Here is a 23136-nt window from a genome sequence, read left to right on the forward strand (position 1 = left end):
CTGTCCTCCTACACACAATGTTCTGCATTCAAGAAAGCAAAGAAAAAACAGCCCTTTTCCAGCAATAAATGAGTAATTGATAGAGCAAGTAGATAAAAATTCAGCAAGGATTTGAAAGACTTGAAACATACTATCAACCAACTTGACCTAATTGACATTTCTAGAACATTACACCTAATATACACAATATACATTGTTTCAAGTATACATGGAACATTTACCAAGACAGACCATATTCTAGGCCATAAAACTAACCTTAACAAGCATAAAAGAAATCATACAAAGTTTGCTCTGTGACCACCACAGAATTAAATTAGAAATTAATAACAGACACGTATCTGGAAAACCCCTAATTGTATGAAACTTCAACACACTTCTAAATAACTCATAGGTCAAAGAAGAAATTCCAAGAGAAATAAGAAAATATTTTGAATTGAATGAAATGAAAACACCCCACCAAAAGTTGTGAGATGCAGCTAGAACAGTGCTTGAGGAAAATTGGATCTTTTATTAAAAAAGAAAGGTCTCAAATCAACGATCTAAGATTCTACCTTGAAAATTTTTTGAAAAAGAAAAGCAAAGTAAGCTCAAGATAAGCATTGTAATAAAAATAAAGGTCAGAGCAGAAATCATGGAAATAGAAAACCAGAAATCAATGAAACCATTGAAAACCTTTAAAAAGGTCAATAAAACTGATAGACCTCTAGCCAGACCAATTTAGAAGAGGAAAAACAAATTAACAATTTCAGAAATGAAAAGGAGTCATCAACACAGATCCTACAGATATTATGAAGCAAATAAGGGAACATTATTAACAGCTTTTTACCAATAAATTAGATAACTTAGAGTAAATGGACACACTTCCTAAAGACACTAACTAACAACATTCTCTCAAAAAGAAATAGAGAACCTAGATAGCCCTGTATCTATTGAAGAGATTGAGAATTTGGTACTGAAAACTTTCCCACAGCAAAATCTCCAGGCCCTGATTGCTTCACTGTGAATTCTACTAAATATTTAAGGAAGAAATAATACCGGTTCTACACACAAACTCTTCCAGAAAATAAGAGGAGGGAACACTGCCAAACTAATTCTATGAGACTAACATTAGCCTAATACCAAAACCAGAAGACCCTAGAGGAAAAGAAAACTACAGGCTGATATGTCTCATGAATGTAGATGCAAAAAAATCTTTAATAAAATGTTAGCAAATTGAACATAGCAATATACAAAAAGGGTAATTATAACCAAATGTGTTTATCCCAGGAATCTAAGGTTGGTTCAGCAGCTGAAAATCATTGTATTTCACCATATCAGACAACTCAAAACCCAAAATAAAACATATGATCATCTCCATATATGTAGAAAAAGCCATTGAAAAATTCAGCCTCCTTCATGATTTGGAAAAAACAACAACAAAAAACAACAACAACAACAACAAAAACAGAGCAAAATAGGAATAGAGGGAACTTCTTCAGCCTGAAGAAATCAATACCTAACATCATCCTTAATGGTAAAATGCTGAATGCTTTCCTTCTGACTGGGAACAAGGCAGAGATGTCCACTCTCTCCACTTTGATTCAACATTGTACTGGAAGTTCTAGCTAGCGCATTAAGGCAATGGAAGGGTCCCAACACCCTTTACTGCCTTCCTGGAGAGACTTACTCCATGATATTTATATCCAGTATTTACGTTGGTCTGTTTCTGGGCTCTCTATTCTGTTCCATTGATCTGTTTTTCTGTTCTTTTGCCAATACCATACTGTCTTAATTATTATAGCTTTATCATAAGTCTTGAAGTCAGACAGTGTCTGTCTTCCAGCTTTGTTCTTCTCCTTCAATATTGTGTCGGCTCTTCTGGATCTTTTGCCTCTCCATATAAACTGTACAGTTTGTTGTTATCCACAGCCTGACTTGCTGGGATTTTGGTTGGGAAGAACTGACATCTTGACAGTACTGAACCTTCCTATCCACGAATGTGGAATATCTCTCCATTTATTTAGCTTGTTGATTTTGTTCTGAGCTTTATAGTTTTTCTCATATAGATCTTGGTAAATATCATGTTAGATTTGTACCTCAGTATTTCATTTTGGGGGTGCTAATATAAATGGTATTATGTTTTAAATTTCAAATTCCACTTGTCCATTGCTGGAAAGCAATTGACTTTTGTACATTAACATTATATTCTGCAACATTGCTATAATTGCTTATTTGTTCCAGGAGTTTTTTTGTCAATTTGTTTGGATTTTCCACATGGACTGTCATGTTATCTGCAAGCAAAGACAGTTTTATTTCTTCCTCCCTAATCTGTATATCTTTTATTTCCTTTTCATGTCTTATTGCATTACCTAGAATTTCCAGTACAGTGTTCAAAAGGAGGGGTGAGAAAGGATATCCTTGCCTTATACCCGATCTTAGTGTGAAAGCTTTGAGTTTCTCACCAGTAAGTATGATGTTAGCTATAGGCTTTTTGTAGATGTTCTTTATCACATTGAGGAAGTTCCCGAGGAATGATGTCAGCAACATAGTGGAGTGAAAAGCTACCTTTGTCTCTCCCTTTCAATCTGCAACTAGTAAAACATTCATAACTCAACAAAGGTTCCTCTGCCCAACACACCAGGATGCTAGAGAATTCCACACATCTGTACATCTAAAGGTCAGTGGACTGGAACACATATAGGAGGCAGAACCAAGGAAACAGCGGAGGTGGTACCTGTAGTCCTGGCCTTCCCACCACAGCAGCTGAGCCCACAGCCCCAGAGAACCCAGTAGCAGCCGGGGAGGCAATGCACATGACTCCACCTACACAACACCTGCGGCCACAGGCAACTGGGCAACAGCAGTAGTGGGGCCTGGGACCCCATCCCTCCAGCCACTGATGTGCCCACCACTCCAGCCACCTGCCCCCTCCCCCCGAATCTGCAGTGGCAGAGCCCACTAACCTTATAATACCAGACACGAAGAGGTGCCCTCACAACTCCTGCTTCCCCCCTTCCCTTACTCTCCCCCTGCAGTGGCAGAGCCTGTGACTCAGGGGAACCCAGACACAAGGGAGAGCCCACCATCCTGGTACACCAGGTGGTGATGCCAGCAACACTGGCAGAAGCAAGGCACCAGTGACCCCAGAGATGCAAGAACTGATAATGTGGGCAGGGGCCACATGTTATGGGCAGTACAGGGTAGAAAGTGCTAACTCTCAAATGTAACAAGCGGCAGCTCAGGTAAGAGAAACCAAAAACTTATGCTATAGTGCCACCTACTGGAAAACAGAAAGCCTCTGATTTCTAACCTGTTGCTACTTCAGATGTGCTGGCAGAGGAACAACTCATCAAGCACCATGAAGAACTAGAGTAACACTACTACAGAAAGAAAATGACAATTCTCCAGCAACCAAACTTAAAGTCATGGAATATTGTGATCTAACTGATAGAGAATTCAAAATAGTGAACATGAAGAAACTCAGCAAACAACAAGAAAATTCAGAAAGGCAGTTCAGTGAGCTCAGGAATAAAATGAATGAACAGAAGTAATACTTTGCCAAAGAGATTTAAACTCTAAAAAAGAACCAAACACGTTTTGGAGCTGAAGAACTCAATAAATGAGATAAAGAATGCATTAGAAAGCATTGAAAGGGGACTTCCCTGGTGGTCCAGTGGTTGAGAGTCCGCCTTCCAATGCAGGGGATGCGGCTTCAGTCCCTGGTCGGGGAACTAAGATCCCACATGCCGCGGGTCAACTAAGCCCACACGCCACAACTAAAGAGCCTGCATGCCGCAGCTACAGAGCCCACGCACTGTGGAACCTGTGCACCACAACTACAGAGCCCACATGCTCTGGAGCCTGCACCACAACTAGAGAGCCCACATGCCACAACTAGAGAGAAGCCTGCGAACCGCAACGAAGAGCCCGTGTGCCGCAGCTAAGACCCAATGCAGCCAAAAGTAAATAAATGTTTAAAAAAAAAAAACATTGGAAACAGAGCAAACCACATAGAAGAGAGAATTAGAGAGCTCAAAGATAGAAATCTTAAATTTATACAAGTAGAAGGAAGAGAAATAGCATTTAAAAATGAGGAAATTCTGCAAGAGCTATCTCACTCTTTCAGGAGGGGCACCATTAGGATAATAGGTATCCCAGCAGGGCAATAGAAGGAGAAGGGAGAAGAAAGTTTATTTAAAGAAATAGCTGAGAACTTCTCAAGTTGAGGAAGTTCCCCTCAATTTCTAGTTAACTGAGAGGTTTTTTTTAATCACAAATGAGTGTTAGATTTTGTCAAGTTATTTTTCTGCATCTATTGATATGATCATGTGATTTTATTTTTTTGCCTATTGATACGATGGATTACATTAATTGATTTTCAAGTGTTGAACCAGCCTTGCTCACCTGGGATAAATCCCACTTGGCTGTGGTGTATAATTCTTTGTATTCATTGTTGAGTTCAATTTGCTAATATTTTATTGAGGGTTTTGTGTTTATGTCCATGAGAGATATCGGTCTTTAGTTTTTTTTCCCTTTCTTATAATGTTTTTGTCTGGTTTTTGTTATTAGAGTAATGGTGGCCTCATAGAATGATTTAGGAAATATTCTCTCTACTTCTGCCTTCTGAAAGAGATTGTAGAGATCTGGTATAATTTCTTCTTTAAATGTTTAGTAGAATTCACCAGTGAACCCACACAGGCCTGGTACTTTCTAGTTTGGAAGGTTATTAATCATTTATTCGATTTCTTTACTAGTTACAGGCCTATTCAGAATGTATATTTTTTCTTGTGTGAATTTTGGCAAATTGTGTCTTTCAAGGAATTGGTCCATCTCATGTAGATGTATTTGTAGGCATAGAATTGTTTGTAGTATTCCTTTTTATCCTTTTAATGTCTATTGGACCTGTAGTAATGTCCCCTCTTTCATTTCTGATATTAGTAATTTGTGTCCTCTCTTTTCTTATTTAACTTGGCTGGAGGCTTATTGATCTTATTGATCTTTTCAAAGAACTACCTTTTGATTTTACTGATTTTCTCTATTGATTTCCTGTTTTCAATTTCATTGATTTCTGTTGTAATTTTTTTCTTTTTTTTTTTCTGCTTACTTTGGATTTAATTTGCTCTTCTTTTTCCAGTTTCCTAAGGTGGGAACTTAGATTATTGATTTTATATCTTTCTTCTTTTCTAATACATGCATTCAATGCTATAAATTTCCTTCTAAGTACTGCTTTTGATGCATCCCACAAATTTTGACAAGTTGTGTTTTCATTTTCATTTAGTTCAAAATAATTTAATTTCTTTGATTTTTTCTTTGACCAATGTATTATTACTTACTACAAACTTACTATAAAGATACAGAAATCAAAACAGTGTGATATTGGTGTAGGGTGAGGTGTATAGATCAATGAAACAAGATAAATAACCTAGAAATAGACCAAACCACACATGGGTGATTGATTTTTGACAGAAGTGCCAAGGTTAGTCAGTGGAGGAAAGGATACTCTATTTAACAAATGGTGCTGTAACAGTTGGACATACACATACATACTGGGGGGAAGAAAAGCCTCAACCCTTTTCTCATACCCTCCACAAAAATTATCTTGAAATGGATCAGAGACCTATACATAAGAGCTAAAATATAAAGAACTAGAAGAAAATGTGCAAGAAAATCTCTGTAATCTTGAGATAGACAAAGACTTCTTATATAGGACACAAAAAGCACAAAACATAAAAGAAAAAAAATAAATTGGACTTCATTCAAAATTTTAAAATTTTACCCTTCAAAAGATACTGTTAACAAAAGACGAGACACAGAGTGGGAAAAAATAATTATAAAACATATTTGGAAAAAAACTTATATCCAAGAATATGTAAAGAATAATTCTAACTTTATTAAAAAGACACCCCAATTAAGTGGACAAAAGATTTGGATAACTCACCAAAGGTAGATGATTGGCAAATAAGTACATAAAAAGATGTTCATCATTAGACATTAGGGAAATGTAAATTAAAAACCACAATAAGAAGACCTGACTATACTATATAGTACCTATACTATAGGTACTAGAGACCTGACTAGAATGGCTAAAAAGAATTTTAATGATAATAACAAGTGCTGACAAGGATACAGAGCAACTAGAATTCATACATACTGGTGGGAATACAAACTTTGGAAGTTTGGTAGTTTCTTATTCAAGTTTAATGTTCACTTGCCATGTGACTCAGCAATCCCACTCTAGATATTTACCCAAAAGATGTGAAAACATAAAAGATCCATACAAAGACATGTATCCAGGTGTTCATAGGATCTTATTCATAATGGCCAAAAACTGGACACAAGCCAGATGCCTACATACTTTTATACAATAGAATACTACTCAGCAACAAAAGGGAAAGAACTACTCATACCTGCAGCAACATGGATGGATGTCAAAAGCATCATGCTCAATGAAAGAAGCCAGACACAGAAGACTATAGGCTGTATGATTTCCATTTCTGGAAAAGGCAAAACCTAAGGACAGAAATCAGATCAGTGGTTGCCAGGGGCAATGGGTGGGGGTAAGAGGATTGGCTGCAGAGAGGCCAGGAGGAAGTTTTGGGGGTTATGGACATGTCTTATGTCTCTATTGTAATGGTAGCTACGCAAGTAGACACATTTGCCGGATTCAAATTTTTAAGAAGAATGAATATTACTTCAATTTTTTTAAAAAGGGAGAAAAACCAGGGAATCTTGCTCTGTATGTTAACTGGCACAATCCAAAGTGGATGAAGAATCTGGGACGGACAAGATGGCAGAGTAGAAGGACCCTGAGCTCACCTCTTCTCACACGCACACCAAAACCATAACTAACTGCTGAACAGCCATTGATAAAAAAGACTGGAACCTACCAAAAAAGATATTCTACATCCAAAGACACAAAGAATAAACCACAACAGTAGGAGGGGCGAACTCGTGATATAAACAATTCCCATACCACCCAGGTGGGTGACCCACAAACTGGAGAATAATTATATCGCAGAAGTTCTCCCACAGGAGTGAGAGTTCTGAGCCCCACATCAGGCTTCCCAGCCTAGGGGTCTGGCATCAGGAGGAGGGACCCCCAGAGTACCTTTCTTTGAAGGCCAGAGGGGCTTGATTGCAAGAGCTGCACAGGACTGGGGGAAACAGAGACTCCACTCTTGGAGGGTGCACACAAGGTCTCACATACACCAGAACCCAGGGCAAAAGCAGTGACTTTGTAGGATCCCAGGCCAGACCTACCTTCTGGTCTTAGTGGGTCTCCTGGGGAGGTGGGGGTGGGGGGGCAGCTGTAGCTCACACTGGAAACATGGACACTGGTGGCGGTGGCAGAAATATTGGAGAGCGTCATCTACATGAACTCTCATTGAAGGCAGACATCTTGCCTGGGTCATAAGCACCGAGGCCTGGCCCCACCCAACCGCCTGTAGGCTCCAGTTCTGGGACGTCTCAGGCCAGACAACCAACGGGGCAGGAACACAGCCCCAGCCATCAGCAAATAGGTTGCCTAAAGACTTCCTGAGCACACAGCTGCCTCTAGATAGGTCCCTTGCCATGGCCCTGCCCACCAGAGGGCCAAGACCCAGCTCCACCCATCAGTGGGCAGGCACCAGTCCCTCCTGCCAGAAAGCCTGCACAAGCCTCCAGACCAGCCTCACCCACCAGGGGACAAACACCGGAAAGCTACGATCCTACAGCCTGCAGAACTGAGTCCATAAACTCAGGTTAGAACCTACCCTGGAAACAGCTGTTCCCTGCCCCTGAGTGATGAGAGGGGAATGCACTGCTGGGACGAGGACCACTTCTCCAAGGTCGAGAAATGTAACTAACCTACCACAGGAACAAAAATACAAATAGAAATTTAAACAAAATGAGACAGCAAAGGAATATGCTGCAGACGAAGTAACAAGATAAAACCCCAGAAGGACAACTAGTGAAGTGGAGATAGGCAATCTACCCGAGAAAGAGTTCCAAGTAATGATCATAAAGATGATCCAAGAACTCAGGAAAAGAATGGATGCATAGATCAAGAAGTTACAAGAAGTTCTTAGCAAAGAGAAAATATAAAGAACAACCAAACAGAGTTGACAAATACAGTAATGAGATGAAAAATACGTTAGAAGGAATCAATAGCAGAATAAATGAGGCAGAAGAATGAAACAGTGAGCTGAAGACAGAGTGGTGGAAATCATTGCCATGGAACAGAAGAAAAAATGAAAAGAAATGAGGACAGTTTAAGAGGCCTCTGGGACATCACATGCACTACCAGTCACATTATAGGGGTCTCAGAAGGAGAAAGAGAGAAAGGGCCTGAGAAGATATTTGAAGAGGTAATAGCTGAAAACTTCCCTAACATGGGAAAGGAAACTGTCACCCAAGTCCAGGAAGCGCAGAGAGTCCCATACAGGATTAAGCCAAGGATTAACACACCAAGACACATAGTAATCAAATTGACAAAAATTAAAGACAAAATATTAAGAGCAACAAGGGAAAAGCAACAAATAACATACAAGGAGACTCCCATAAGGCTAGCAGCAGATTTTTCAGCAGAAACTCTGCAGACCAGAAGGGAGTGGCATGATATATTTAAAGTGATAAAAGGGAAAAATCTAAAACCAAGAACACCCAGCAAGCTCTCATTTAGATTTGATGGAGAAATCAAAAGCTTTACAGACTAGCAAAAGCTAAGAGAATTTAGCACTGCCAGGCCAGCTTTGCAACAAATGCTAAAGAAACTTCTCTAGATGAAAGAGAAAAGGTCACAACTAGAAAAAAGAAAATTACAAATGGGAAAGCTCACCAGTAAAAGGCGAACATACTGTAAAGGTAGGAAATCATCCACACACAAATATGATATCAAAACCAGCAACTGTGAGAAGAGGATAGTACAAATACGGGATATTGGAAATGCATTTGAAATTAAAAGACCAGCAACTTAAAACAATCTTGTTTATATATAGACTGCTATGTCAAAACCTCATGGTAACCACAAACTGAAAATCTACCATAGATACACAACAAAAAAAGAAAAAAGAATCCCAACACAACTCTAAAGTTAGTCATCAAATCACAAGAGAAGAGAACAGAAGAGGAAAGGGGAAAAAAGTCCTCCAATGTACCTAGCTAAGCACTTGTGCTTTGAGCATGCGTGTTTCCTTCTGCCCAAATCCTGAATGAGGTACTATGCTAGCTACCCAACCCTCCAGCCAGGCGGCTCAGAATTCAAAGAACCTGGAGCAGCCTTGAGGTCCGTAGGCTCACATAAGAATATGATTCCCTCTATAGTAAACACAATAGTAACTACCATTTAATAAGCATCTACTATTTGAGTCCTCTATTAGACCCTGGACATGCATTTTCATTTGCCTAGGAAGACCATCTGAGGATAGTTACTCAAGGTCACACAAACCCAGCTTGGATTCTAGAATCCATGTTCTTTCTATGGCGCTACTTATGAATAAGGGCCTGTCCACCTGGGTCTCCTGGTTAATGTAGCAGTTTCCTCCTTTCGGACCTGTATCCCTATTCTGAATGTAGGCATTCTTTTTTTTTTTTTTTTTTTTTTTTTTTTTTTTTTTGTGGTACGCAGGCCTCTCACTGTTGTGGCCTCCCCCGTTGCGGAGCACAGGCTCCGGACGCGCAGGCCCAGCGGCCATGGCTCACGGGCCCAGCCGCTCCGCGGCATATGGGATCCTCCCAGACCGGGGCACGAACCCGTGTCCCCTGCATCGGCAGGCGGACTCTCAACCACTTGCGCCACCAGGGAAGCCCTGAATGTAGGCATTCTTGACTGAGGTTCTGACACTCCGTATATATCTTACTAGCCCCACCCCCCTGCAATGGTTGGACCTGACTTGTGGACTAGGTCACTGGCTGGAGTCCTGCTCCTTCAGGGATGAGTTTCTGGCAACAAGGCCATTCAGGGGTGACTGTCCAGACCAGTACTGCCGGCCCCACCCACCACCAAAGCCCTGGGGTGGGGTTAGTTCACTCAGCCTGATCTACTTTCAACACCTTCTCCATAGTAAATACTGACGAGAGATATTTGGATGGTCATCTGCTGTGGGCCAGCATTACATTAAGCACCTAAAATTTATTGTTGAACTTGAGTGGTACTTACCCGCCCTGGACCCTCAGGCTGCCTGTCATCCGAGCCCACATCAGATCATGGCCAAAAGCCAATATTCCTTTGGTATGCTGACATAGTTGAAAAGGCCTTGTGCAAAAGATATACTAAGAAACAACAAATGTGAGATATACACAGAGAGACTCTGGGTTCCTACAGAATCATGGGTTGTAGGTCATAGTTCACATTGTCATCAGGAAACTCACCCAACACAGGTTTGTAGAATTACATCAGTAGCAATAAAGAGGTTGGAAAAAGTAGTGATTGGTAAGGTTGAGTCACAATAATTAGTCTCAGGTGGGGGCAGTTCATCCTACAGGCACTATACCACACATCAGTTCTTTACAATGTGCATGAAAATCACCTGTGGCTCTTGTTACACCATGGATTCTAACTCAGTACATCTGAGGTGAGGCCTGAAGCTCTGCATTTCTAACAAGCTCCCCTAATAGGCTGAAAGCCACTGATACTCAGACTACACTTTGCATGGCAAGCCCATAGACCTCCTTGACACAGGTTTAAAAAGGAAAAGATAGAGTTGACTTACTAGGCTCTAAGTCATGCATGTAGGTGGCATTAAAACCTTCCAGCCATGGGGCTTCCCTGGTGGCGCAGTGGTTGAGAGTCCGCCTGCCGATGCAGGGGACACGGGTGCGTGCCCCGGTCCGGTAAGATCCCACATGCCGCGGAGCGGCTGGGCCCGTGAGCCATGGCCGCTGAGCCTGAGCATCCGGAGCCTGTGCTCCGCAACGGGAGAGGCCACAGCAGTGAGAGGCCCGCGTACCGCCAAAAAAAAAAAAAAAAAAAAAAAAACCTTCCAGCCAAGGTTCATGATCTTACCAGAAAAGTAATCATTCACAGAGGAAAAAGACCAAGCCGGCCCTGAGTCTCAGAGCATTAGGAAGATGGAGCCCGGGGTTGAGGGGTCTGGAAATACATATAGAAACCAGGATAGGGAAAGAATGGGCAGCACTCATAGAAATAACAACAACATTATTCAACTGTTTGAAAAGCAGAGAAGAAGGTAGCCTGGGGTATTTGAAGTCAGGCCCGGAACACCAGACCCAGGACACTAGACTCACTGGCACAGAAAAGGCAAACTTCAAAGTCTTAACAACAAGCAACGGAAAAAAATCAGCACAGGCAAACCAGCACCGTCACAAATGTCTAGAAGGCAACCAAGTAGATTCCCAGATGTGGGAAGTGAACTTACCTGCTCATCTTCAGCTTCCAGAAGGAACGGAGCAAGGGAAATCAAAGCGTCCTAGTGCCAGAGGAAATAGCGTGTTCAGCAAAGAATCCAGGAGAGGATGAAGTACGGGAGCTGGAAAACTCAGCAAAGGCTCAGCTCTGCTACCCACGTCACATCCGACGTAAAGTTACGTCGTATTGAGCCAATGAGAGGCCTGAGTTCCTTCTTAGCTGTGTGGGGCATTATCAACACTTGTGAGTTAAGTGGCTCTAGCTGTGAAAATTGACCAATAGTATGAGGCAGGAGGCAGAGCCCTGAGTCTCAGAGTGAGGCCCCAGATCATCAGTATCAGCATCACCTGGGAACCTGTTAGGAAATGTAAATTCTCAGTCATGCTCCAAACCTACCAATCAGAAACTGCGGGGGTGGCACCCTGCAGTCTGTGGTCCAACAAGCCCTCCAGGTGATTCTGATGCAGGCTCACTGCAGTAGAGTCTAGTGAAAGCCTGGTGGAGAGAGGCCAGGTGTGGCAAAGGAGAGTCATTATAAGTAGGCTTGATAATGGCGCTTTTAAAGAGCTGGTGGGGCTTCCCTGGTGGGGCTTCCCTGGTGGGGCTTCCCTGGTGGTGCAGTGGTTAATCCACCTGCCACTGCAGGGGACATGGGTTTGAGCCCTGGTCTGGGAAGATCCCACATGCTGCAGAGCAGCTAAGCCCGTGAGCCACAACTACTGAGCCTGCACTCGAGAGCCCACGAGCCACTCCTGAGCCCACATGCCACAACCACTGAAGCCTGTGCGCCTAGAGCCCATGCTGTGCAACAAGAGAAGCCACTGCAATGAGAAGCCCGCACACCACAACGAAGAGTAGCCCCTGCTCACCACAACTAGAGAAAGCCCACGTGCAGCAACGAAAACCCAACGCAGCCAAGAATAAATAAATTAATTTTTTTTAAAAAAGAGCTAGTGAAGTCTTAAAGCCTGTTTATAGGGAGAAGAAAACCCAGTAGAGATAATGTAAAATAATAATTAGTAAAACATGCTCAGTGATCAACAATGAAAACCAAAGTGGATGAACATAAACTGTAGGAAAAATTATAAGTGAAAATTTAATAACGGGCATTAACAGTCTTTGCCTCTTAAGCTTTTTATTTCCCAACCACATAAATGTGTCTACTGGTAAGGACACCATTAGGAATTTTCAATAATCTGTATGTCTCTTTCAAATGTATTTCTCCAGCATGGTAAGGGAAACCACCTTAGGTAGGTAGCTCTTTGGCCAGAGTGATCATGTAATATAAATATATTTAAAGAGTATCCAGAAAAATTGCTAAAAATCCTGAGCCCAAAACATATGTCTTCAGGAAGTCACACAGTACAGTAAAAATGGAGATAGTAGTGTGTATGGGGTGAGTGGGTTTTTTTTTTTTCAGATTCAAATTTTACCTTCCTGCTGAGCTTATCAATATAGATATCCCCTAGTACCACATATTTATCATGTCCCAAACAATATTATTTCTACCCCTCCATAATTTTCTGCTTCTGTTCCCCTCCAAAAACTTTGCTCTTCCTTCTTCTGGTTCCTTATTTTAGAGATATCACCAGCATCTATGTGTTCTCCAAGACTAGAAACATAGGTGTCATCTTTGATTCTTCTAATTCTTTTGACCATTGGATTGATTTGTTGAAGTTTTTTTTTGTTTTAATGTTAAGGATATTAGCTCTTATCTGTGTTATGTAGGTGAATATGTTTCCCAGTTTATGGTTTACTTTTGTTTATAGTATTTTTGTGTGTGTGGTATAGCTGTTTTAAATTTGTGTTCAAATTTATCAGTTTTAGGTTTCTATATAATCAGATTTATCAATAATTTTTTCAAGTGTAGAAATACTCAGGCTGTTTTAAACATTACGATCACAGGCCTTGGGCCTAAGAGCTTTTCAAAAACCTATAAAAGTACTTGAAATCTGAAACAAAATACCTTTGCTCCAGAAAACAAAAAGAAAATTGCAAAATATAAATAATTAAATGTTTAGCTAGGTGTCTATAAATATGACATTATATCAGTTTCATTAATTATTAAATTTAGTGTTCACAAACTTTTTTGTTTTTTAATTAGAATTCTACCTTTATTCTTTTTTTTAACATCTTTATTGGAGTATAATTGCTTTACAATGGTGTGTTAGTTTCTGCTTTATAACAAAGGGAATCAGTTATACATATACATATGTTCCCATATCTCTTCCCTCTTGCATCTCCCTCCCACCCTCCCTATCCCACCCCTCTAGGTGGTCACAAACCACCGAGCTGACCTCCCTGTGCTATGCGGCTGCTTCCCACTAGCTATCTGTTTTATGTTTGGTAGTGTATATATGTCCATGCCACTCTCTCACTTCGTCACAGCTTACCCTTCCCCCTCCCCATATCCTCAAATCCATGCTCTAGTAGGTCTGTGTCTTTATTCCCATCTTACCCCTAGGTTCTTCAGAACCATTTTTTTTTTTAGATTCTGTATACATGTGTTAGCATACGGTATTTGTTTTTCTCTTTCTGACTTACTTCACTCTCTATGACAGTCCCTACGTCCATCCACCTCACTACAAAGAACTCAATTTTGTTTCTTTTTATGGCTGAGTAATATTCCATTTTATATACATGCCACATCTTTATAGGTTGCTTCCATGTCCTGGCTATTATAAATAGAGCTGCAATGAACATTGTGGTATGTAACTCTTTTTGAATTATGGTTTTCTCAGGGTATATGCCTAGTAGTGGGATTGCTGGGTCATATGGTAGTTCTATTTTTAGTTTTTTAAGGAACCTCCATACTATTCTCCATAGTAGCTGTATCAATTTACATTCCCACCAGCAGTACAAGAGGGCTCCCTTCTCTCCACACCCTCTCCAGCATTTATTTATCAGTCCCTTCTTTATACTCCTGCCAACACTAGCTAATTTCAAGCCCCCAAAAAGGACTACCACAATCTCTTAACTGGTCTACCTGCCACAAATGCCTAGGTTCTCCAAGTCACTCTAGAATTATCATCCTAACACAGAGGTCAAATTATGCTACTCCCCTCCTCATAAATGCCAGACTTCTTAGTATGGCTTTCAAGGCTTTGTATAGTTTAACTTAAATCCAGCCTCTGCTTTTGACCCTCTATATTGCTTCTCTGAGCCAGCAGACAATTCTCTCAGCATTCCCTGTGCTCTCCTGCTTCTCTTAATGTTGTTTTGTCACTCTGCATGCCTTTTCTTCTAAGTTTACCTGGAATTTTACTCTGTCCTCAAAGCTCAGCTTACATACCACCTACTTGTATTTTTCCTGATTCCTTAGCTTTCCTCTCTCCATCCCCCTCACCTTTGCAGGTGTGTGTGTGTGTGTGTGTGTGTGTGTGTGTGTGTGTCCGCCTGCCACAGTGTTTACTCATCCTTCTAAGTTCCTTAGAGCAGGAATCTTACCTGTATCCTTGATAGGACTGGTATGGTATGTATTCAGTAAAATACTCATTGAATCAAACTACTTACCCTTCTTGCTCTCCCTTTCTTTTAAAAACCTTTTGTTGTTGCTGTTGTGTAATATATCACACTACAAAATTGTATATAAAATGTATATGAAGAATTTAAAACGTACCTTTAAAAAATTATATACCTACCATGTAGTTTAAGAAAGAACATTGCCAGTATCTTTGAAACCCCTGTGTGTGTGCCTATCCAATTATACGGCCTTCCCTATACCGCCCCCCACCCCAGATTAGCACTATCCCAAATTTCATACCACTATTTTCCCATATTTGTGTCTCTGAATAATGGTGTTTAGTCTTGCCTGTTTTTAAAATTGTGTTTAAATGGAAACATACTGTATGTATTCTTCTAATTTGCTTTTTCCCTTCAACATTATGTTCTAGAGATATACTCATGTTATATGAAGCTATAGGTCATTAGTTTTCATTTTGGTAAGGGATTTCATTGTATATGTAAACAATATTTTATTTTTACATGTTATTCTTAATGGGCATTTGAGTTGTCTATATTTGGGGTCTATCACAAACAGGGCTACTATATGTGCATTCTTGCAGATATCTCCTGGAGAATACATGCAAAGGTTTCTAGAGAGTATAACTAGGAGTAGAATTGCTGGGTCCAAGGGTAGGCATTTGTTTAGGTTTAACGTGTAATGCCAACTTGTTGTCCAAAGTGTTGTCCAAAGTGATGCACAGTGTACACTCTCCACAGTCCAGAGGGGAGTTTCCCTTGCTCCTGGCCTCCTTCACGCTTGGTATTGTCTCAGTTTTTAGTTTTCAATTATCTAGTGGGTGTGAAATGGTATCTCCTGGTTTTAATTTTTATCTCCGTGATTACTAATGTGGTTGCTCATCTTTTCATATGTTTGTTGCTATTTATGTTTTATCTTGTGTGAAATGCCTATTTTTGACTTTAGCCCAGTTGTCTCAGTGCCATCTAATTAATGGAGCTTTGTTTCCTCACTGATCTTCAATGCCAGCATTGTAACAATCAAGTTTCTGTACGTGTGCAAAAGAATGGATGGCTCTCTCTTCTAGCCCTTTGGTCTGTTTGTCCATCCTGGGGGCAGTACCATACCATCTTCATAATAAGTCTTGATATCTGTAGGTCCTTTTCCTCTTCCTGTGTCTTGTGTGATTGGTGCCATTTTTTAAAGGTTGCTTTAGAGGGGTGGTCTGATGACTAGGCCACCTTTTTTTCTTTCTTCATTTACGAATTTTAAAGTTCAGTTAGTTACCCAGTTATTGCCTCTTCAAAGACAAAACAAAATCTTTTCTTTGACATTTACAGTATTTTGAGCCTTTTGACTTAGCCTACAAACCTATCATTTTGATCAAAGTAAATGAAATACTTAAACTATTTTTGTTCCTTCCCTTCATCCCATCCTGAAGAATAGAGTCCAGAAGCCTCACAATTTTTAAAAATGTATTTGTTTGTTAGCTTCTGGGCAGCCACAAAGGCAAATTTGATTTTCCCAACACTGGCAAACCCACCGTCACGGCGCAGTTCCGTTACAAGGCCTCATCACCCCCCAGCCACTGTCCCGTCGCCCACTGTTCAGGATTCCTTATTGCTCAACACTTGCCTTTCCTGCTGAAGTTTAGTACTCTCTGTCTCATGGTAACTTGGTTTTCGTATTTGTCGATTTTCTTGTCAGCTGCTGCCTGTGAATTTTTGGACATTGTTGAGCTGCTGCTCCAGTCCGGCGCCGACCCCACACTCCGAGACCAGGACGGCTGCCTGCCGGAGGAGGCGACAGGGTGCAGAGAGGTCACTTTGATGTTACAGCGGCACACGACTGGCAAGGCTTAATCAAAAGACTGGAAACCCACAGTCTATAACGGCACAGGGCTTCAGTGGTTAAAGAAAACTTCAAAAAATAACACTTCTTTTGCCACCCATCTTTGGTATACACTGGCTAATAAGATCAGTTGTGAGAAACTGGGGTTTTGAAGTCTCAGCAATTCCTTCTACTTGCATATATTCCAGCGAGTACCGTTTGGTGATGAACATGTGTACTGTACATAATACAATCCGATTCCGCTGAACGTGCTCTGAAATTTATCAATGTTCTAGAGGCTGGGAGAGGAGGAGACGCATCGTATTTCACAATATTAAACATGACTGCTCTTTTAAAAAGCATACAGAAGGGAAGTAGAACCGGCAGTACTACACCGACAATTAGGGAAAGTTCCATGAAATCCCAATATGGTGGAGCTCACACGGTCTCATGGCATTTGGTACAGATGGTCTGAATAAGTAGCTAAAACATCTATTCTTTTGTCAGACAGATTTGGGAAGATAGGAAAGAAGAGGGCTGTTAAGAAAGCCAAAGAGAGAAAGGGCAGAGTTTTGTCACATAAGGGATATAGAAATCAGAGGAACAACCAGATTTACGGAAAAACCTCAGAATCTTGGACATCTTAGGATGGAAACACAGATTCTAGAGAATGCACTGGTTAGGTCAGGATTCCTTAAACTCACGTTTACAAAACAGGGAGGAACCTCCCTAGGGCCCTTTTAATTGGCTATAATGTTCCTGTTGCATATGGCAGCAGTCTCTGTAACTAGCTCAGGCCTGAACTGTTAGACCTATTTGGTCTAATATGAAACAGCCGTAATGCCCCAATACTTAAGTGTGATTGAAGTTATTTCTGGAGCACTTCTATTTTTTATTAAAAACATAGACAAGTGCGCCACAGGTTTTATGTAAAGGATAGACAAGTATGCCACTGTTGAAACTGGCTCCCTACATTTTCCCCTTTAAGCCTCAAGAACTCCATCTGGGAAATTCCTTGACATTTCTTATTATGTGAGGAAAGTAGATAGTTGTCATAGGAAGAGAAATGAAGAAACAAGTTGAGATGCCAAGATGACCATTTAAAAGATAATTTTTTAACGTGTCACTCCTAAGATAACAAGTAATAAACTTGTTTAGTGGAGCCCTCAACAATGGACAAGAGTTTCATTAGCTCAAGCTAACCTGTCCTTCTGGAACAAGCCCCTCCAGAGCAGAAATGAGGCATATTAATAATGCTGCTTATTTTGTGATTTTTCTAACCTCTTATTTTCTGAGATGTAAACCAAAACCACTCACCAAGATTATTCATTTTTTAAATGGCTTCTTAATTATCTGTGGAAGTGATAAGCACGTTAGTACATACTGAAATGTTACTGTAATTCTAGCAGAGGTTTCTCTTCATTATCTGTTCTTTTCCCACAGTCCCAGCTACATTGCAACCTACTGTTCAGCTAAATTCTCTCATGTTCCACGTTAATTGAATGTGTTTTAAGTAACATTATTCATTAGTTACAGTAAAAGTGACCAAGATGTTGCATGCAGCTTTTAACTGATATTACTTTGTGCATTTTTCGGACATTAGCAAATCAAAAAGTGTTTATTCATTTCCAATTTACAGGGTAGTTATCTGAGCAAGAAGCTATCAAGGAGCTCCTTTTTTCATTTCTCTTTTGTAATTCAACCTGGGTATGTATTAGACAAGTTTTTAATAAGCTGCTTTGCCACATCCAAAACAGGTTGTTTTTAAATAAAGAATGTAATTTGGTTTTTATTAATTTTATTTTAAGGTTTCACATTTGCATTGAAAGCTATCACTAAAAGCAGTCATCAACTTAACATTTTCAAGTGCATTTTAAAATCAGGTTCCAAAATCTCTATACTTCTGATGCCCGTATCTGAATTTTCAAAAACCTTACCGTCGTATATAACAATCTATGGATCATCTCCCTGTGCCTTATTAAGGGGACGATTTCATTCATAAATGTCAGAGAAAACTGGATCTTGGTTTGTTTTCATTCCCCTTAAATTATTGAACTATTATGAAGTGCATCACACTTCAGCCAGATCATGAGTTCCACTGCCAAAGCTGCAGCGGTTACCACCAAGCAAAGGACACAAATATACTGAACCAAAAAGCTGGCTGACTTCCTCAGATACGTGATGAACCATTTTTTCATATAGTTCAGCATGATAAAACTAGGACATACTTTTAGTGTAAGTTTGGTTTTGTTTTGCAGAATTTTTTTTTCCTGGACAGATTAGTGATGTTCAAGCCAATTAGTATTTGAAAATATCCTAGAAAACCTTTTTCTGAAGGTTCATCTCTTCTTTCTTTGGCCACGCCATGCAGCTTGTGGGATCTTAGCTCCCCGACCAGGGATTGAACCCACGCCTTCGGCAGTGAAAGGAATTCCCTAACCACAGGACCACCAGGGAATTCCCTGAAGGTTCATTTCTAGTCATGATTCAACTAGAACTTCAAAATAATTGTTCAGCTTTTTTTTTTTAATGTTTACTGGGATTGGGATTTTGTTTACCTCATCCTTGGTTCAAACTCTCTGATTTGTTATTTTTAGTGTACATGAGAATTTTAAAAATTGAGTCTCCATTGTGTTCCCAAACTGGAAACCAGTTGGCTTGGAGGCATCTTTAGGTAGTGGGTAACTAAAGACGTTTGTCAGTGTTGTGAATAGTTGCTTTTTGCTACTTTACAACTTGCATTTTCTAGACTATTTATATTTTACCTTTCTACTTGAACCTCCTTCTCGGTTCCACATTTATTCTATTGTCTTGTCCTCCAGACACCTCTATAGATGTGTGTCTACACATAAAAACATACCTAACCCCATTTTCCTATGCCCTTAATAAAGTGAAAAAGGAAACTTGTTGCTTTTTCTTCTTTTTCTTTCCTGGAGATATTGTGATCAGAACAACGCTAATGGCTCTTTCTGTATTTAATATTTATTCAACGCTGTCATTTACTTTGCCCTCTATCAACTGATCTAAGAGGCCCTGATTGCCTTCACAGTAGTCTTGATACACACTAGTGAAAAACAAGGAATAAAAAGAGAATCATGTAAACAAACATTACGGAGGAGGCAAAGAAAAGCATCTGAATCACTGTTACCTTCAGAACTCTTGCTGAGTCAGCTAAATCAGTGTTAACTCTTGCGGAGTTCCAGATCACTCTCCCCGTAGAATGCAGTGTTGCACATGGAATTTTGAGGAGTTCACAGGTCTCCTGAAGCCCACCTCTGAACTCCACGGTGGTCTGTGAATCCCATTTAGAACCCCTTTTTTTCTGGCTTCTTGTTACAGTATTTCATTCTTGAATGAAATACAGTAATATGTTGACTGAACCAATTTTCATAGTTTTAAGTGCTTCTACCGGATGATGTATGGGGTCTTGCTGTGCCTATTTGAAAGAATGAGAGAAGTGCATCTTTTTTTTAAACCATTGGTCAAGATTCCAGCAATACACATACAGTTTTATCACTGATCACCACGATTGGAAATTTTTAAAGAGGCCCTGGCCAAAAAGTTGGAGCCTGACCTATTTGACCTCTGGTTCTGCTGCAGGGCAGAAATGAGCCCACATGTTCAGTTCTGTGTGACTAATGATGGCTTTTTTTATGCATTTAGCTCTTTTGACTTTTCAGAATGCTTTCACGGGCATTATCTCATCTGTCATCCCTCCACAGTAACCCTGTAGAGTAGGTAGTGCAAGGGCTCTTAAGGCCACTTAAAAGAGGATGAATCTGAGACATTAACAGGTTACTTAACTTGCCCAAAGTCACAGAGTAGTAGTAGAGCCACAGTTAGGACCAAGTCTGCTGAATCTCAGCCCTTTATTAGACCACAAAACTCATGTGAAGTTTTGAAGCTCCTCCTCCATTCAATCCACAAATATTCCTTGAGAGCCTTCTAAATGACAGGCACTGTTCTAGGCCACTGTCATTCCCTTTTCCCATTATCATGGAACTTTAGAAGTACTTATATGATGTTATCTCAAGATATTGCATGAGATATCGAAAAGTCTCATAGAAATTAATGTTAATAATCAAAAAGTAAATCTTTTAAACCTACTATAACTATGTCTCTAATAAAGAGAGAAGAAGCCAGCCAACTGAACACATACTGTTATCTCTAATGCTTGTTAGGTAGAAGGGTAACAACCAAAGTATAATATCTAGAATCGTATCTATTATAGCTTTTTTTTTTAATGTTTCAGCATTTTCCAGCTAAAGGGTTGCCATAATCCAGTGAACCTTTCCATTAAATAGGTATTTCTTAGCTTCCTGCCAGGTTTAACTACTCGGCTATGGGTTATTATTCCGTGTACAATATGGCATCTCTGAGGATTAATGAACAAGGTGTGTGATGGGAACAGAGATGAGCTTGGGTTGCAGAAGGGTTAGTGCCCAGGCTAATACATGCTTCAGCTGAACATGAAGACTTTCAAATGCTTATTTAGCATTTAACAGTTGAAACATGAAGGCTTTCATCAAACTTCAGATCCCTAAAAATGCCCTTCATAAGTAAATGTTTATCACAAAAAAGTATGTAACCCACCAACAATTCAGTAATGAAAATATCAAGTTTAAATATTTATTGAGTGAATTTTAAATCCCAACCCTAAGGCGTTTTGTGTCAGATGTTTCAATAGTAGCCGTAATACTATATTTGGTGAATTTTAAGATGCACATTTTTTCACATTTTAAAGTATCCAAAATTGGATGTCTTTTACAAACAATGTTATAGTTGAATTGGCAGCAATTTTTTCTTAGTAATGCATAAACTAATGTATCTTATAGTCAATACATCTTAACTTCAATGATGTTAACAGTAATCACACCTTACCTTGTATAGGACTTTATACACAAGCATCTTAACTGAACCTCAGAATAATTATAAAAGTAGAAATAATTGGTATTTTCTCTATTTTACAAATGAGGAAATTGAAACTCAGAATTGTTAGGGAAATTGTCCAAGGTTATACAAATAGAAACAGTAGAAATGCCCATCTTTATATAAGCTTTATTATATAAATATAAAACACTTCAATATACATGATCTTATTTTTCCAGAATCAAGGTGATTTTCCAAACCTGTAATACCAAGTCCGAAAGTTTTCCCTGTACCACATTATCAGGATGAGTGAAAATGAAAACAAAAGCAACCACACTCAGAGGTGCCTTATCAGGCCTCTTCGTGGATTTTATATATACATATTGGACTTCCTCCTTATAGCATAAAAAGCCTTCAATGCAGTCTTTTATAATCATGTGATTTGAAAAATTATTATGATCATTACTGGAGCTTTACCTTGAGCATCTTTAATTATTTCAGTAACCATACACAGCTACTTAATCAGAGGGGTTTAGGTCAAAGTATAGTGATTATCAGACTGAAGAAAAAAAAAGCTTCCTTGTTATACTTATCATCTAAGGTTTATTATGCACCAAGTATGATCAATTTTTCAAATATGCATTAATTGGCATTACACTAAAGGATTGAACAGGAAAAGCTATTTAATCTCATCTTTATTCACTTACCCTTGAAATATTGTTGTCATGCTCCTACTTGAAAAGCAAAACTTAATGGCTTAATCCTTGTACGGATCATCATAGTTATTAGGAGTTCATAGTTTTTTATTTATTACTGTTTTTACTTTTATATATAAATTATTCAAATTTTTCTTACCTGTGTTTTGTTACATCACTTTTTCTTCACAAAGTTATAAAATAAGTGATTGTTTTACATTTTTACTCTCTCTTCTTTTGGAAATTCATGAACTGGAGTCATTTCTGAGGGCAGTATTCCTTCTTCCAGCAATAGAGCGCCCCCAGCCCTAAAAACCAGATCAGGATGTTCACAAGGTACATGCTAGTTTACACCCAGGACAGAATCTTCCTTGTTTCCTTCCTACATGTCTTAGAAGGAATGAACATGAGTTCTCAGCTAGAACACTGAGGTTAAAACCAGAAGGGAAACATCCAAGGACCTGCCCCTATAACATGCATCTGCCTCGTGGTAGAACTCTAGGCACTCAGTGTGGGTTTCTCTTATAGGTGGAAAAAGACCATTTGAACCTAAAACTACTGGATGCAGTGACTGAACTTAAAGGACTATGAGGGCATTAAGGAATAGAGAGGTGCCTTTCAATGGGCTGCCCTGGGCAGCAGCAGCAGCAAATTCATCATCCACACTGCAGCCAGGATTTATTTTTCCTCACTTGTGTAGCAATCCCGGTTTCCATTTTAATGTTTAGAAGGTAAGTTCAGTTGATGGACACTTTGTGTAATAAAAGCTCTTTTAAAGTACGTGCACACGTACACACACAGGATAAAAAGTGGCACCGCCAGTGCCCGTGGCTTTCATGGAGTACATTTGCAGAGCCCAAAGCTTAGTCCTGGATATGTTTATAGCACTTTAGCTCCGTTTGTGAGTTTGGAACCCTTCCAAAAAAAGAAGAGAAAGACATATATTATTGTTTATA

The 23136-nt window shown here is 39.7% G+C and overlaps 1 protein-coding gene across 2 annotated transcripts in view; it reads left to right on the forward strand.

The window, feature by feature from the left end:
• ACBD6 (acyl-CoA binding domain containing 6) overlaps positions 1 to 19492 on the forward strand; it is a 227421-nt gene extending 207929 nt beyond the window's left edge. For both annotated transcript variants that reach the window (XM_060091180.1, XM_060091182.1), the window contains one exon: positions 16494 to 19492. In XM_060091180.1, coding sequence (XP_059947163.1) covers positions 16494 to 16648 — 155 coding nt within the window. In that variant the 3' untranslated portion in view covers positions 16649 to 19492. The remainder of the gene's footprint in view (positions 1 to 16493) is intronic.
• The last annotated feature ends 3644 nt before the right edge of the window (positions 19493 to 23136 follow it).

This window comes from Mesoplodon densirostris, chromosome 2 (genome assembly GCF_025265405.1).
Source record: "Mesoplodon densirostris isolate mMesDen1 chromosome 2, mMesDen1 primary haplotype, whole genome shotgun sequence".
NCBI classification, from domain to species: domain Eukaryota; kingdom Metazoa; phylum Chordata; class Mammalia; order Artiodactyla; family Ziphiidae; genus Mesoplodon; species Mesoplodon densirostris.